This window comes from Neolamprologus brichardi, chromosome 7 (assembly GCF_056152115.1).
Source record: "Neolamprologus brichardi isolate AB-2024 chromosome 7, ASM5615211v1, whole genome shotgun sequence".
In the NCBI taxonomy this organism is placed as follows: domain Eukaryota; kingdom Metazoa; phylum Chordata; class Actinopteri; order Cichliformes; family Cichlidae; genus Neolamprologus; species Neolamprologus brichardi.
The window spans coordinates 52,512,904-52,528,982 of NC_142110.1; the positions used below are offsets into that span (position 1 = coordinate 52,512,904).

The following is a 16,079-nucleotide window of genomic DNA, read 5'->3' on the forward strand; positions in this document are numbered from 1 at the left end:
TGAAGCTCACCCTGACTCCATCTGCTTATTCCACATTCCTCCTAGTAATAATGTATTCAGCCTCTCTTCCAAGCTGCATCCAGCTCCGCCTGCTTTGCTCCCGCACCTGTGCTCCCAGAAATTTCAAAAGTAGAGTTTGGCACAATGCTGTGAACCAGTAGGCTTCAAAATAGCTAAATGGTATGTTTACATGTGCTTATAGACTATAAATTTGCTCTAGATTAAGCTTGTGAAATGCTGAAATGCAGTTTTATGCTGGGTTTTACTGCTTTTAACCCCTAGAGTTACTTTCAAAATAAAGTACATCAAAGCTGCTGGTGGTAAATCAGTGTTTCTTATTTTTTGGATTGTTTTGGGGGTTTTTTTTGTTTTTGTTTTTCTGTGTGTGGAGCAAAAACATCTAAACTAGGATAGACACCAAACGGCACCACAGAGCATCAGAAAATGATTTTTTTTCCACCTAACCACCCATACTCATTAACTGCATTGATTATTTTTATTATTACTAACATTAGTAACTCTTGTGGTGGTTAAGTCCATTCCAAAAATTTGGATTTACATACTAAATGTTAAAACCAGATACTATAAAAGTTGTGTGTGCACATATTTTATGTTAGCTTTAATAGATTTACATGCAGTCTTTAGGCAAAAAGTGACTATCTTTGACTGGCTGTGTTCCCATATGTAAGTTCTCATGTTGAAAAGCAGACCTGTTGAACCACATTTTAATGCAAGTATTCATATAACCAATCTCCAAAAGTTTGGTTATATGACAGTACATTTGCGTAATGACTGAAACCAGCCCACTGAAGGAACAATGGGCTGTGAGGTCAGGTTCCTTCAGTGGGCTGGTTTCAGTCATTATGCAAATGTACTGTTTATAAGATTTGGGAAACCTGCAGTCAGCTGAGACTGAAGAAGTCACTTGGATGAGTGACGAAACGTTTCTCCACAGAAAACGCTACGTCCAGATGAACAGAATCAACTTTTGGAGATTTATTTTCCTGGATGATTGAGAATGCATCAAGACATATAACCAATCATATAACAGCAACTCACTGCATTTAGGCATGTAGATATGGTGAAGACAAACTGCTGAAATTCAAACTGAGTACATCTTTTTGTACATCTTATCCATATGGGTGTGAATGTTTTAATAATTCATGTCAGTACTGTTTGCTCTATATTCCCAAAAGAACATATTAGATTTTCAAAGATATATGAATGCAAAACTGACAGCACTGAAGTCCATCCCTGCATGCAGCAGGGTTTCTGATCAAACCGCTCTATTAGTCCTGCTCTGCAGCTCTCAGCAAGCTCGACTTGCTGTATTGTTACACGTCTCTACTGCATTAGATGCCAATGTTGTCTCAAATCCATGGCTGGGAATATTCCCCAACAACTGAACCAACTGGAAGCTTACATTTATGGAAAAACTATAGTATTTACTTTGCTGCTAAAATAGATTCAAACAGAAACCAGAAACCAGATATATTGTACATGTTATAGGCAATGGTACATTTTTACATTATAGGTAATGTTTCTAAAAGATCTGTAGAGATCTGGGCAACATTATGTTTTAAAGTTGATGAATTTGATTTTCTTTTTTATCCTTATAGTAATAATCAACAACCACATGATCACCTAAGCAACTCAGAACCCTGCAAATGAAGCAAATTTGTGCCTACAAAGTACAGAAATGCTATAAAAGACATAGAAACAATTAAACCGTCTAAGTTCTACTTTCCAAAAAGTTTTTAAGAAATGATTGAAACAAAACAAAGAAATAGTGGGCAGAAAATGCAAAGCAAAGACTCCTTAATGACTGCAAAAAACCTGCAGGAAGGTTTAGCTGACACAGGAGAAGTGCTACACCCTTTCATTGTGCAATTTCAGTGCATTGACAAGGTTTACATGGATGAGTCACTAGATAAAAGAAAAAAAAAATCATAGACATTGACATGTCTCATCGCAGATGTCTGAAGTATGAAAATTGTCATCTCAATAAGCCGTACATGCTGTTGATAAAAAGGGTCTTTGCCCACAATCATCAAATATATTTAGAGAAATGTTCTTCTTTGGTGTTTTGTAGCAGACCTTCAGGACTAATTGAAAAATGTATTCTGATAAATCTAAGTATAACAGTGCAAATTTTAAGTTAAGAAACAGAGAGTGAAAGGAGGCTGGCTAATTCAAAACAGGTAGATGATCCAAAACTCACCTCACATATGCTGAAACAACTTCCTGAGCTGAAGCTTTCACAGTAACTCTAAACATCATTAAATGCACTATACAGGTTTCAGTCTCATTGCCAGAGGTGTATAAAGTCAAGCACGCACACATGCAAGTCTGCGTTCACAAAAGAGCATATTGATTTGAAAGCGATACTGAAATAAGATGCCACAGTTGCAACAAGTCATTTGGTGAAATTTGTTCTATACTAGATATTTCTTGATCAACTAAAATTTTAAGTGGTGTTATTGCAAACTGAAATCTTTTTTTTTCTTTTTACCTGTCCCGTTTGGCTCTTTTACCATCAGAATTATTGTCTAAAGGCGAAGAAAGATGCCCAACGGATTTACTTTACCAAATGGACCATTCCAGTCTTGCCGTAATGGTCTATTTGATTCACCTTTTATTGTTTATGTTATTTTTTATTTTCACTTGCTAGGTACGGGACAGACTTGAATGAGGAAAAGAAAAAGGAGAAAGAAAGAGGGGGAAAAACAGTGGAGAAGAGGGACGGGGATAAAGGACAAAAAACAAAAACCAACAAAATAAGCAGACAAAAATACATATATCAATCACCTGGATCACCTGTTGAGAAAGAAAAAAGAAAACAAGCATTTAACAAGGGATAAACAACATCACGATGATATATGGGAATATAACAGTAAATACTAAGTGTTAAACATTATTGTGCAGCACGTAAGATCGACAGCGCACAGTGTGCTTTGAGGTAGGAGCCAAAAAGGGTGTAGTTTGTGTGTGTGAACACCCGTGTGTACACCTGTGAGCATGAACGCGCTTGTTTTTAAAAGGTTCCTTCATGTAATGATCTGCTAGAGGGTGTGAGCGGCCACAGCCCTGTCCTCCAGGGCATGAAGCAGGTATGGAGGAGATCAAGACTCCAGACATCCAGAGGCCCTCAGAACACAAGAGACCAAGGAAGACCAACAGAGGGGCAGCTGCGCCACTATCCCAGAAAGAGCTGAGGAGAGTCCCAGATGAGGGGTCACTCAGCAGCCGCGGAGCAGAAGCCAGGGGGGGTTGCAGTGACGTGCCCGGGAGCTCCGCTGGCAGCCAGCTGTGCCAGAGTGACCGAGCCCCAGGCCGAGAGGCCGAGAGCACCCCACCCCCGAAGTGGCCCCAGCGAGCCCCAGGCTCCAGGCCCCGATAAGCAGCCACCAAGGAGTGAGCCGGTGTGTACCTGGACGCCCATCCCCGGACACACAGACCCACCAACACACCGTTGTCTGAGGGCGTCTGCCACTGGCAGGGGAAGTGGTGGGGGGAGATAGGCCTCCATACCTTGGAGGGCCTGAGATGTCCCCAGAGAGGTGGCGTCTGATACCCAACCTGACATATAGACACAGACATACAGGCACACACAGATACAAACATCCATTCCCACCCTCATGCTCTCATATGTAATTACTCAACACGTGGAGACAGACATAGAGAGACACTGTACACACAATCACACTCCGCAAGCGTACTCTAAGCCCCGGGTCTAGGTACCCTTGCCCCTGGAGGGGGAAACTCCATCCAGACTGAGGTGTTGTTACCCTTTTCCCTGCGGTGGGGAGATGCAGACCGCCGCAGCAGCAGGGAGGCCCCACATTCCAGACCCCAGTCGGACGGCCAACTCCTCCTCCTATCCCCCCCGCTCCAGCAGGCCGCAGAGAACGGGGGTGTGTTAAGACTCCAAACCTCCCTCCTCCCGCTCATATGTGGTGTTGATGTATGTATGTTCTAAGGTGCATTTAAAACCCAGGAGGGCATGGAGCTACCTGCCAGAGAGCAGCATACTCCACAACCCGCCAGGGAAAGGGGACCCAGGCCCATCCGGACCGGGGCCCAGTACAGCAGCGCCGCCTGGCCCCACAGAGCCCGGGACAGCCCACCCGACCCCACCACAGAGAAAACTGCACCCACCCCGTCATCCACTCGTCTTCCAGACGACGCGAGACAATAGACGCCCAGGCTGAGATCTTCCTCCACCTCTGCTGTATCTCCCCCTCCTGCAGAGTGAGCTCCTGAAGAGAGGAGAGCTCCTGCAAGATGTAACAACCTCCCCCACCAGTCGAAGAGCCCCCCAGGTGGCTCGATGCACCGGCGGCACCCTGCGCAAACTGAAATCTTATAAAAACTACAGAAACTGCTGAGTCCCAAACTCTTCTGGCATTAACATCAGCACAAAACCTGTGCCGGGAGCTTTGTGATGCCTATGGCCGATCTGTAGATGTAATGTGTAGACGTCCCAGTACTTCTTCCCATGTAAGGTGATTCTGGGTAGATCTAATAAAACTTGTGTGTGAGTATGTGTAAGTGATCTGCAAGTAATGTTCTTATTTATTCCAAAATATGCTTGCATTTTGGAATATCTAATGGGGCATTCCCATGACTCATTAGACTGATAACTTTCTGTGCATGCCACAATTACTGTTTCATTTCCTGCGTTTACTAAATTTTTAAAAAAAATGTAATTGCATTCAATGAAAGGGCCACATATATATCTAATGCAGTGGGGTTGTATTTAAAAAATAATTAACAGAATATGTAATTTGATGATAGATGCCCAGACATATGCATACAACTATAAGACATCTAAAGTTGTGAATGTAAAGCCTGTGTCACTAACAAGTCTTGGAGAAAGATTTGAAAACGAGTAATTCCCATTCATGTATTCCTTCCATTGTATGCTTTTGTATTAAATATCTTGCAGCCATAAAGCAGGTCAAGTAAAAGCAGACCTAGAGTGTAAGTGCAATCAATGAAGGTGTTACTTTGAAGGAAATTTTCTCGGCTCTAAGGGATGATTAAGCTGAAAAAAAAAATGACTGTGTTAGAGGATTCCTAAATAGCGACTCTTCTATCGAACCGAGACACCCCCAGTTTCCAGTAATGAAAAGAAGTAGGAAATGTTACCATTTATGTGTGACGGTGATGAAAGTTCGGATCTTATTAGCCGAGGCTTACACGGAGAAACTGAAAAGCTTTGGGGAGAGCAAACATTTCCTATCATGTAGGGTTCTGTAAAAAAATCTTCTATGGCCTTTTTAAGAAGTCTCCTGGCTGTTTTAAATTCAGGGGTTTGACCAGGTGAAGGCATAATCTATAACACTGTCCTCATCACAGAGTTTCTCTCCTGCTTCCTGGTGAATAGATTTTGTATCCCTTGTGTAAGAAGGGTTTCTCAGTCACAGACAAGGGTGCTACTATTCTGCTCTGCTGTGGCTTACAAGCTCTCTCTGTCACTGTCACGTCTCCTCTTCACTAACTCATCTCGAATTCTGCCTGTTATATACTTCTCTCCAATCTTTCTGCCTCCTTGTCTGTTTTATATCCCTCAAATGTATATACCTCCTCACTAAGATATCCTTCTTTTTCTCTAACTTCCTTTTGATTATTCCTTTCCCAGCTACTTGTATTATCTCGCATCACGGTGCTGTATATCTGCGCTCCACCCTCGTGTCTTCCCAGCTTCATTTAACCTACTTGCTTTTCATATTTTTTCCTCCCATAATTTCGTCTTTGACAGACTTACAGCGTGTTTTGTTCCACTTTTGTCATCCATCACCTGCTCGTCGATCTCATCATCAATCTTTTTTTCACAACATTCAGACTGTTCCTTTACAATTCCTGTGTTCATGTGTTAGTGGCAGTCCCTGGATTTAAATGGAAGGCAAAGCAAGACTTGTGTACAAGTGCATGCTTTGCCTTTGAAATCCATATTAGAGCCAATTTATTTAATGACTCTCTGTTTTTGCATGTCCCCAGGCTCACGTCCCCGTGACTGTGGTGATCTGTACGCCAGTGGACAGAGAGAAGATGGCATCTATTCTGTGTTTCCTATTCACCACCCTTCAGGCTTCCAGGTCTACTGTGACATGACGACAGACGGTGGAGGCTGGACGGTGAGTCAGAGAAAAACACACTTTTGTATTACAGTGAGCACACACACACACACAGCTTTTAACCCCTGTGTGTCTCTCCCCGAGGGAGCAACATTCACTCTTTTGGTGCGCTAGGGTAGTAATCAAGATGTATTCAGGGAATACAAGGTACTAGAAGGTCATTTTATTAGGTCTGCTTTTTAAAATCTGCATGTATGAACCGATTACCTAACCCCCCCTACACACACACACATACACACACACACACACACACACACACACACACACAAAAGAATGATTTTCGCAAACAGGAATTTTTCTTTTCTGGTACATTGCTTCCATTTTAGTCAGAGTTACCAAGGACACAAGTTCATGTACAGATTGTCAGAGAACCTGCTGCGGTTACGGTTGTACGGCAACAGGAATCCCATCTATCACTCTACGTTATCAAAGTTTTATCAAAGAAGAGCAAAGAAAAGAAATCTTAAATACATTTTTCAAGTGGGTCTCGTTGAAAACAGTTTTTTTTTTTAGTTTTTTTTTCCACACTCAATTTTTATGGATAGAAGCATTTTTAGGTTGCCCAGCAGCCTGTCCGTACTGTTGTTGTAGATGCAGTGTCTTGGATGTCTTGAGGGAAGTTCTGCAATATTTTTTTGGACAAGGATGGACTTATTAAATGTTGCTGGTTAAATATAAAGTTAACAGTTACTGGACAAAGCAATGTGTGCAACACCTTGAGATTTTTTCAAATTTGGGAAAGTCTTTACTTAAAGAAAAAGAGGGCTGATGCCTATCCCAGCTGCCCCCCTTAATTCTTTATGATTTCCTAAGGAGTCAAAATTCCTTCTAATTTTGTTAAAGTGGTCTTGTGCAATAGTTCTCCACACTTTCTGAAGGCCTTTCAAAGTCTTTCTTTGGACATTACCTGCTTTTTAAATTACTCCAGTAATTGTACTTGACCTTTTTGTTGTTGGTGTTAGCTACTTAACACTGATCTAAGAAGCATTTAAGCATAAAAACATCACCTAACTTAAGGGATGAACCACTCTTGTGCGTACACATAACATACAACAGCAAAGAAACTATTTAAATTGGATTGTATCTTTAGGTACTTTTTACTACTGCAAAAACACATAATCTCTTCCCAGTTTATTAGCTGAATCTCCTAAATATGACAAAGGTAACGTAGTTTGACAGGTATAAGATAACATTTTTGCACTAACAAGCTGATTCCCAAAGACCTATTAGCTGAGAAATGTCTTCGCATGATTTACAATGTGTCCTTAAAAAATCTGAAAAGAGTTGGAGACAAAATATGATGTGGCAGTTCTAAAAGAAACTAAGTACAGCAGATGAACAGGATCTCACGATCATGTCCATAAGAAACAGGAGAAAATCCAGCAAAGACCTGAGACATAACTTGATAGAAGCATCGGGCTCTTTGGCTGATCCATCTACTTTTCACTGAAGCCTCATTAGAAATGGTGTCAGTGGAAGGGTGGCTGTCAAGAAACCATTTTTAAGGAAGTAAAACAGGGGGAAAAGGCTGACATATGCCAAATTACACAAGAACTGGACTCAAGATTGTTGGTACCATGTTTTATGGAGTGATGGATAATGGGTGGAATTATGAACACAGAAAAGTCTGATTGGCAATGGCTTCATTTTTCAGCATGACAAGGAAGTCAGAAGAACCCACAATGGAACAATATGAGTCATGGATTGGCCTCGTCAGAGCCCACCCCTCAACATTATTATTAAAATTCGAACAAAAAGGCAGCAAACATCCCTTAAAAAAGGCTTTGAAGGTCTTTAAGAAGCCTGGAGAACTGTTCCTGAAGACTACTTGAAGAAAACTGCCTAAGAGACTTCGCACTCTGCTTTATATATATATCAGCGTATATTTGCACAGTACTGTAGCTCAAGAATTCATACAATTATTGGCACAAAATTTCACATAGATACATGTCTAAACTCTGGTAAAATTATGAAATTGTGACATTTTATATCCAAAAGTATTGTCTAATTACTAAAACAGAGGTTTCCTGTTCATGACTTGCTTTTAATTTCAAAAACATAATATTTGTGAGTCATAATTTAGGTGACAATATCAAATGAATAAAGCAGAAAAGGAAAGCCAGTGTTACAGGGGCAGTCACAGCAGAAGATGATGACACCTTTTGTTTTGTAAATGCTCAGTAAAGGTTAAGTAAGTGCTGTCATCATGAATAGAGATTCAGATACTCTTTTGCTTTGCCCGTGATGAGATTTCTTGTAGAAAAAATACAAAGAAAGCATATTACAGCATCTGACTTTATGCGTAATTCCATTCGCTGTGCATCAAACTCACCGGAAAAAATGTTTTCATTATAGCTGACAAATTCCTGCACTGATTGTGTGTTTTTCGCTTTGTAATTCTTGCAATCTTGCCTTTGTACAGTAATATTTTGTATTTAATTAAGAAAAAAAAGAGATATTTTTGTTTCCTAAGAATGTGGTTTTTCTTTCATCAAATACATGTCAGCTGTCTGGCCTTGTTAAAGCAAACATCACGGTTTAAGTGAGACTGTATACTGGATGCACTGCATCTTTGGGGAATGAAAGACAAGCGAGGTGAACAAACATTTACACAGGGATGTTTGAGGTTATATTTGGAAGCGTGGTTTAGATGTATCTCACACAAAACACACACGGAGGCACACGCACACACTCTTACTGGTTAGAGCCATTTATGTCTATTTGTTCTAAAGCATAATGTAGCAGCTGTCAGGAAAGCAGAGCAGTTTTTAATGAAGGACTAAGACTCTGAAACTGAAGCTGCACAATCCAATATTTTGATATATAATAGGTTGTGATACTTGTAAGTAAAACCAAGAGCCCAGTTTTTCAGCTCTGTCCCATGTATTTGAATGGATAGTTAAAAAAATCTATTCAATGAGCTGTTAAAGTAAAAGATTTCTGCTTCTCGCAAAGTAACATAAGCAGCGTTAAAAGTCTTCTACATCCTTTAAGGGAATAATTAAATCTCTGCCATTTATAAAGGTTAGGGTGCAATGCTGCCTTGTTTATTTTTTATTTTTTTAATGGATAGTTAAAACTCCTTGAAGGCTTTCCTCCTGAATGTGTGCAGAACTTTCAAAGGTTTAAAGGAGAGCGCACAGTTTCAAACCTCCAAACTACTTTGCTTGCAGTCTGTGGCTGCAATCACAGCTATATTGTGTGCATTTAACGCACTAATTGACTGTTTATACTGGGGGACGTATTATGCCGCTACAGTCATTATGCACATTGTCAAGCTTAATAATGAAAAGAAGCACAGCAAAGGCAAATGTAGTCTGAAATAGGTATCCTACTATACTGCGTCTGAGTTTGCTTTCCACATCCGCGACAGTGACATAAGCACATATAAAATATCAGCTCAAGTCGCTGTTTAATCGGCATGTCAGTGAATTGTGCGTGCATGTGTGTGCACTTGTAAACCAGTGACTAACTGCGTGAGATAGGCAAGGTCGTACCCTCCTATCATCAAATAAAGCCAGACTGTCAGAGTGACAGAGTGCTTAGCCCAGCATGATGGAATAGAGCTACATACCAGCCTGTCAGTGGATAGCAGCTTGTATGCGTGTGTGTTCGTGGGAGGGTGTATGTGTTCGTGTGTCTGTGCATGAATTACTGTTATTAAAGCAAGCACACTCCCACAAAAACAGTTTCTGAACACGAACGTGCTTTCCTGTCAGAGTTCCCGTCCGTTTTCCGAAAGATGCAGCAGTGTCAAAGTGTGCAGACTTTGCGTATGGTCCTATAAAAGGATTAACGGCTCCGATTGAGGTGATAATATAGCAGTTACTGATCCGGCCTGGTGTGTTGAGCTGATTGTGATAACGCTTGAGCCTCATTAAGAGATCAGTGTGGTGTGATCCAACTGGGGCAGGTAGGGAGAGGAGATGCATGGTGAGTTGAGTGGCTTAGTGCCTGTCTGACGGCTGAGCTTAAATAAGGAATGAGCCATATGCTGCCACCTCATTAGCATACTGACATACTGTAGCACTGTTGCAGAGGCTGCTGCAGACACACTGAAAGATGAGCAGGTTACTCGCAGAAGGGAGGGAACAGAGGAGAGCGAGTGGGACTCGGAGGAGACAAAGAAGGGAGTGGGCTTGATGAAAACATCAGAATCCAAAAGGGAGGAAGAGTGATAACAAGGATGCAGGGATTTTAAAAAAATAATACCATAAGTGAAAAGGAATTAGATCGCTCCCCGTACTTTGAAATGGATAATTCAAATGCAATCAAATGTTTCTGTTCTGCAGTATTTGCAGTGAAAAGGTGACCTTTGGGGAGCCTTGTTAATTGTACAGCTGTCTTACATAGATTTAGATGTCAATCAGCAGTGCTGTAGCATCAGTCAATGATGACCTTTAGGAGAATGTGTTTTCAGCGTCTGTTCACTTGTCTGTACCTTAATACAGCAGACAAATATGTTCACATAGTTTTAGCATTTGGAGGGTGTTAATGTGTGGGTTCGCGTGGACGATTTCTGTTTCATTGTTCTAATAGCACCCTATAAGATTTGCCTTTAGAAAAAAGGGCAAAAATTAGAGACCACCAGCTGTTTTAAATGGCAGCATGTTCAAAGAAAATGTGTTCCATAATGGCATGCATGACTCATAATCAGACCAAACCAACACAGCCACCCGCAAAATCCACTATTTCTAACATCACGAATCTCAGATTTGCTTCTTTTTTTTTAAGGGGTTAACTTCTTCTGAAACTACACATTAATAATAACACATAGTTAAATCCTAGTGTCTACTTTTTCCATCAAGCTGTCCACACTATGAATGTGTGATTTTTGCAATAATCTGGTTATGAGAATAAAATATTGGTACTGTGTCAAACTACAAATATGCTGTGATAATATTAGGATACACATATAATTAATTATAATTATAATTAATAGAAACAATTAGGATGGAGTTAACTGCAAAACAGAAATGGGAGATAATTAAAATCAAAGAGGATAATTACAAGCAAAATTAAAAGCATATTTATAAATGAGACAGTTAAAAATTAAACTAAAATTAAAAGGTTAAAGAGAAAAGATGAATTTTTAATTGAGATTTGAAAACTCTTAGTGAAGCAGTCTTGATCACTCTAGGATATAAGGAATTGCATTAATCCAGCCTGGGTGGGATAAAGGTGTGGATCACCTTTTCAAGGCTGTTAAAAGAACAGAAGGGTTTGGCTTTAGCTAAGAGTCTTAACTGAGAGAAGCCAGCATTGACGACAGATTTAATCTGCAAATCTAATTTGGGAGCAGAAGTCAAGATTATAACAAGGTTCTTTACATGAAGTTTACAGCATGAAGTTAGAGATCTGAGGGATGGTTTGGTTTTCACTGAGGGTTAGAAAATTCACTGACAGCCAAGTTTTAATCAAGTGACACCAGTTTTTGTTTGTTTTTGTTGTTTTTTTGTGCAATAAAAACCAAAAGAAAACAATGCATTACATAGCTAACAAATTTGGGAGCCATTGCAGTTTCAGGAACCGGCTGCATTAAAGCTGCGGTCTCGTTACAAACAGGAAAATCTCACTTAAAAGAAAAATAAAACAAAAACATACAAGTGTGCAAAAGAAACAGCCAGTTTTTTCTCTGTTGGGTCTTAATGGCTTAATGTAGAAGCCTTTACCTTACAATAGTCACCCTGGGGCGACTGCAGCTGTGATTTGGCCATTTATAAGTAAAACTGAATTGAATTGAACTAAATTGACTGCTTGCAAACTGCAGATGCTGTAAAGTAGGTTGTAACGTGGTGAATACTTAGAGAAAGGTTTTTGTTTGTTTGTTTTTTTACTATAATTAAAACATGTAATAATTGAAAAAAAAACAATAGAATTTTACACAATCAATAAATAAAGAGTTTAGAGGCTGCATGGAAAAAAATGGCCGTGTACCAGGTTGATTCAGAGACTGAGATAGAAATTTGTAGATAAAGACTAAATGTAGGGTGTTAGTAACTGTGAAGTGAGTAGAGTGGTGGTATCCTTATACAAAAGACAAATCAATAACTAGAATAACATGCTGAGTTTTCTTGACTGTAAGATACTATGCAGAATATGAGTTTCCCGCACTGCAGGGAGCATCCTCTATAGCACGATGACTCATATGTCAAATAGATATAAATGTGTTTTTTCCATTTTTTTTAAAGAGAAGACGCTAAACAGGATAAAAATCCAATGAGCAGGAGCAAAAAAAGATGTATCAGATCAAATCTATGTTGCTAAATCATAATAATATTGTTAGTCAGAGTTAACATACTCATTTTGACAGAGGTGCGCATCTTGGATAGGGCTAGTATAGTACACAGTAACCACCATTAGTGCATTTTAGTGTTTGAAGAGAAGAGAAGAGAAGAGAAGAGAAGAGAAGAGAAGAGAAGAGAAGAGAAGAGAAGAGAAGAGAAGAGACATTTCATGCAGGTTGATGTGAATGGTTGTCAGAGGAAATTGGTCAGTATTTCCTCACTGCCATAACTCATGCCCCAGAGACTGTTGGACAACAGAGGTAGGAGGGATGATGGCAGATAGGACATAAAAGAAGAAAGCTGTCATTACTTGCTCCCAAAATACACACTCAGCACTCATAAAAATAAGTTATGAAGTGTTCAACTATCTATACAAATAATCAAAGAAACGGAGATGCCTGTAGATATATATCTATATATATCTATATATATATATCTAAAAAAAACCAAACACCCAGCACGCCCCTGCGGGCGGTTTATCCTTCAAGCTCGGGTCCTCTACCAGAGGCCTGGGAGCTTGAGGGTCCTGCGCAGTATCTTAGCTGTTCCCAGGACTGGGCTCTTCTGGACAGAGATCTCCGATGTTATTCCCGGGATCTGCTGGAGCCACTCGCCTAGCTTGGGAGTCACCGCACCTAGTGCTCCGATTACCACGGGGACCACCGTTACCTTCACCCTCCACATCCTCTCGAGCTCTTCTCTGAGCCCTTGGTATTTCTCCAGCTTCTCGTGTTCCTTCTTCCTGATATTGCTGTCATTCGGAACCGCTACATCGATCACTACGGCCGTCTTCTTCTGTTTGTCTACCACCACTATGTCCGGTTGGTTAGCCACCACCATTTTGTCCGTCTGTATCTGGAAGTCCCACAGGATCTTAGCTCGGTCATTCTCCACCACCCTTGGGGGCAATTCCCATTTTGACCTCGGGACTTCCAGGTTATACTCAGCACAGATGTTCCTGTACACTATGCCGGCCACTTGGTTATGGCGTTCCATGTATGCCTTGCATGCTAGCATCTTGCACCCTGCTGTTATGTGCTGGACTGTCTCTGGAGCATCTTTACACAGCCTGCACCTGGGGTCTTGCCTGGTGTGATAGACCCCAGCCTCTATGGATCTTGTACTCAGAGCTTGTTCTTGTGCTGCCATGATTAGTGCCTCTGTGCTATCTTTCAGTCTATATATATATATATATATATATATATATATATATATATATATATATATATATATATATATATATATATACACATATATACATATATATACATATATATATATATATATAGCCAGAGTAATCCTTTGGGCAAGCATTGCCATCTGCAAAAGGGTGATTTCAAATGCCATTTAAACACATTCTTACAGCTTAGGGTAATGTCTTCTATTATTACTATTTTATTTGTTAAAAGGAAGGGCCTAAAAATGACCACGGCATAAATAATTAATGAGAGTAGATATATCAAAGTGCTCTGCGGGTCTGCATTATCAAATGGTGCTTTTATCGAAAGCACTGCAATCACTCTCAAATATTCAATTCAGCTAAGAACTGAAATGTAAAAGTTTTTGAGATTGAATGTACGATTGTGTGCATGTTGTATCACTCCTCGGGAGGCTTAGAGTGCCTTTTTGAGCATGTCGGAGGCGACGCTATAGGCTTTTCAGCATCTCTATCTGACTCGCAGGTTCTTCAATATTTCATGCCTGTTAGTTTATTGGTTTGAAAAATAAAGCAAATCCAGGATGGAGGTTTCTCCAGTTGTTTCATATCTCTAAATGATTTGTAAGGCACAGAATTGAAAACCTACGAGTACAATCTCACGTCTGTTTAAAGCATGCATTTTTCTTTTTAATGTTTAGTTTGCACACTCAACAGTCACTCTATCCAAATTCAATTTACTTTTCTAGACAATGAAGCAAACCTCTGTTTTCACCCTAAATATCTAGCATAAAGAGATAATATTGTGGTGCAAAGACAGAGCATGAGCTGTCCACTGGAAGCATTACAGCAGGCAGAGTCAGACATGTCCTTTAGGATATTACTGCCATTAGGCTGGGATGAGTGTTGTTTTTTGGGAGTGGGGAAGGTTAGACGGCTGTGGGAGAGATGCTGCACAAACATTTGCTAATTCTACATTTCCTATCTGAGCAAGCACGCGAACAGGACTCTTGATATAGCTGCTGCTACCGTTTAATGGAAAAGCCTCAAGCCTCATCTCGAGCCACTTTTCATTTCTTTCTATTTTGCTTGGAAACACATAGAAATACATGAAGTAAGGCAGAAACAGTAGTCTTCAAAATTTTCAAGCACATCCAAAGCTCTTCTTTGGATGTTGGCTCCATTTTGTTCCAGTCATTGTCATGGTGATCCCACTGCTTCAGTAATGTTAACGTCCGGGCTCTGGGGAAGCCAAGACTGCTAGTGTCCCATTGTGTATTTTTCTCTTCAGGTATTTTACAGCATTGGCAGTGTGTTGAAAGCATGAAAAATGAGGTTACTGACAATCAGATCTTTTCCAAATGCTGGATCAAAATCTAATGGTACTTTCATGGGTTCATAATTCAACCAATTTTAACAACGTATCCAACACCACTGAATGTAATGTAGCCTCAATCCATGGCAGCCGTCACTGTGTTTTACAGATGGCTGTAGATGCTGTTTCACCTCTCTCCTGACCTCCTCAGTACTTACAGAATTTTCAAATTTGGATCCATCACTCCGTATGACCCGTTGCCACTGATTTTCAGTCTAGTTCTTGTGTGAATCGGCATATGTGCACTTTTTCTGCCTGTTTCCCCTTCCTTATGAATGGCTTCTTGACAGCCATCCTTGCACTGAGTGAATAGTAGATGAACCAAATGAAGGGCCAGATGTATTTCTCAGGTCCTGTGTCAGGTCTTTGCTGGACTTTTTATTTCTTAAGAGCATGACTTTCAGATAGTGTTCATTTGCTGTGGGGTTTTTTTGTTTGTTTTTTTGTCTGCCACCTCTTGTTTTGTCCTCTAAGGACACACTGGATGTCATCCTGAGTTATGGCCAGTGTTTAGCTAACAGCTCTTTGGCAATTACCTTGTTGGTGCAAACTGTGCAAGCCTTGGCATTCTTCATAGATATAACTAAAGCGGTGGGAACAAATTATGTGTTATTACAACAGACTTAAAACAGTTTCGTTCTTTGTCTTTTTGGTGCAGGTTTCTGTCGTGCAGACACAACAATGATCCCTCCCGTGAGTTAGGTCCCTTTTTATGCTGGAATGATTCAGAATTCAGTGTTGAGTGGCTAAATAGCAAATTTCAAACGACAAAAATAGAAAAACAACTGCTTTGTTTTTTTGTTGTTTTTTTTTCCTTCTTTTTTTTTTAAATACAAAAAAGTTTGGCTCTTTGAATGCAAAAAATAAAGCACCAAGGGCTGGCTTTAGACTTTTGCACAGCACTTTATATAAGTAAAGCTTATATTGGCTTTAATAAATCAATCAGTTTTAACTTCTTGTATCTTGGCACGCGCCACACCAGTGTGATGCTAAATCCCAAAGTCTTGTACTGCCCTTGATCTTTGTCTACATGCAGACTTTAGAAGAATGTTTACAAGCCCTAGCAGAGATCTACCTGTGTTAACCCGGTTTTTCTTAATCCTTCCACCCCACCCCACCCA

At 40.2% G+C, this 16,079-nt stretch overlaps 1 protein-coding gene across 2 annotated transcripts in view; it reads left to right on the forward strand.

Moving 5' to 3' along the window:
- Positions 1-16,079, forward strand: part of fibcd1b (fibrinogen C domain containing 1b) — a 120,432-nt gene that overhangs the window by 57,230 nt on the left and 47,123 nt on the right. For both annotated transcript variants that reach the window (XM_006796810.2, XM_006796811.2), the window contains one exon: positions 6,004-6,140. In XM_006796810.2, the coding sequence (XP_006796873.1) occupies positions 6,004-6,140 (137 nt within the window). The remainder of the gene's footprint in view (positions 1-6,003; positions 6,141-16,079) is intronic.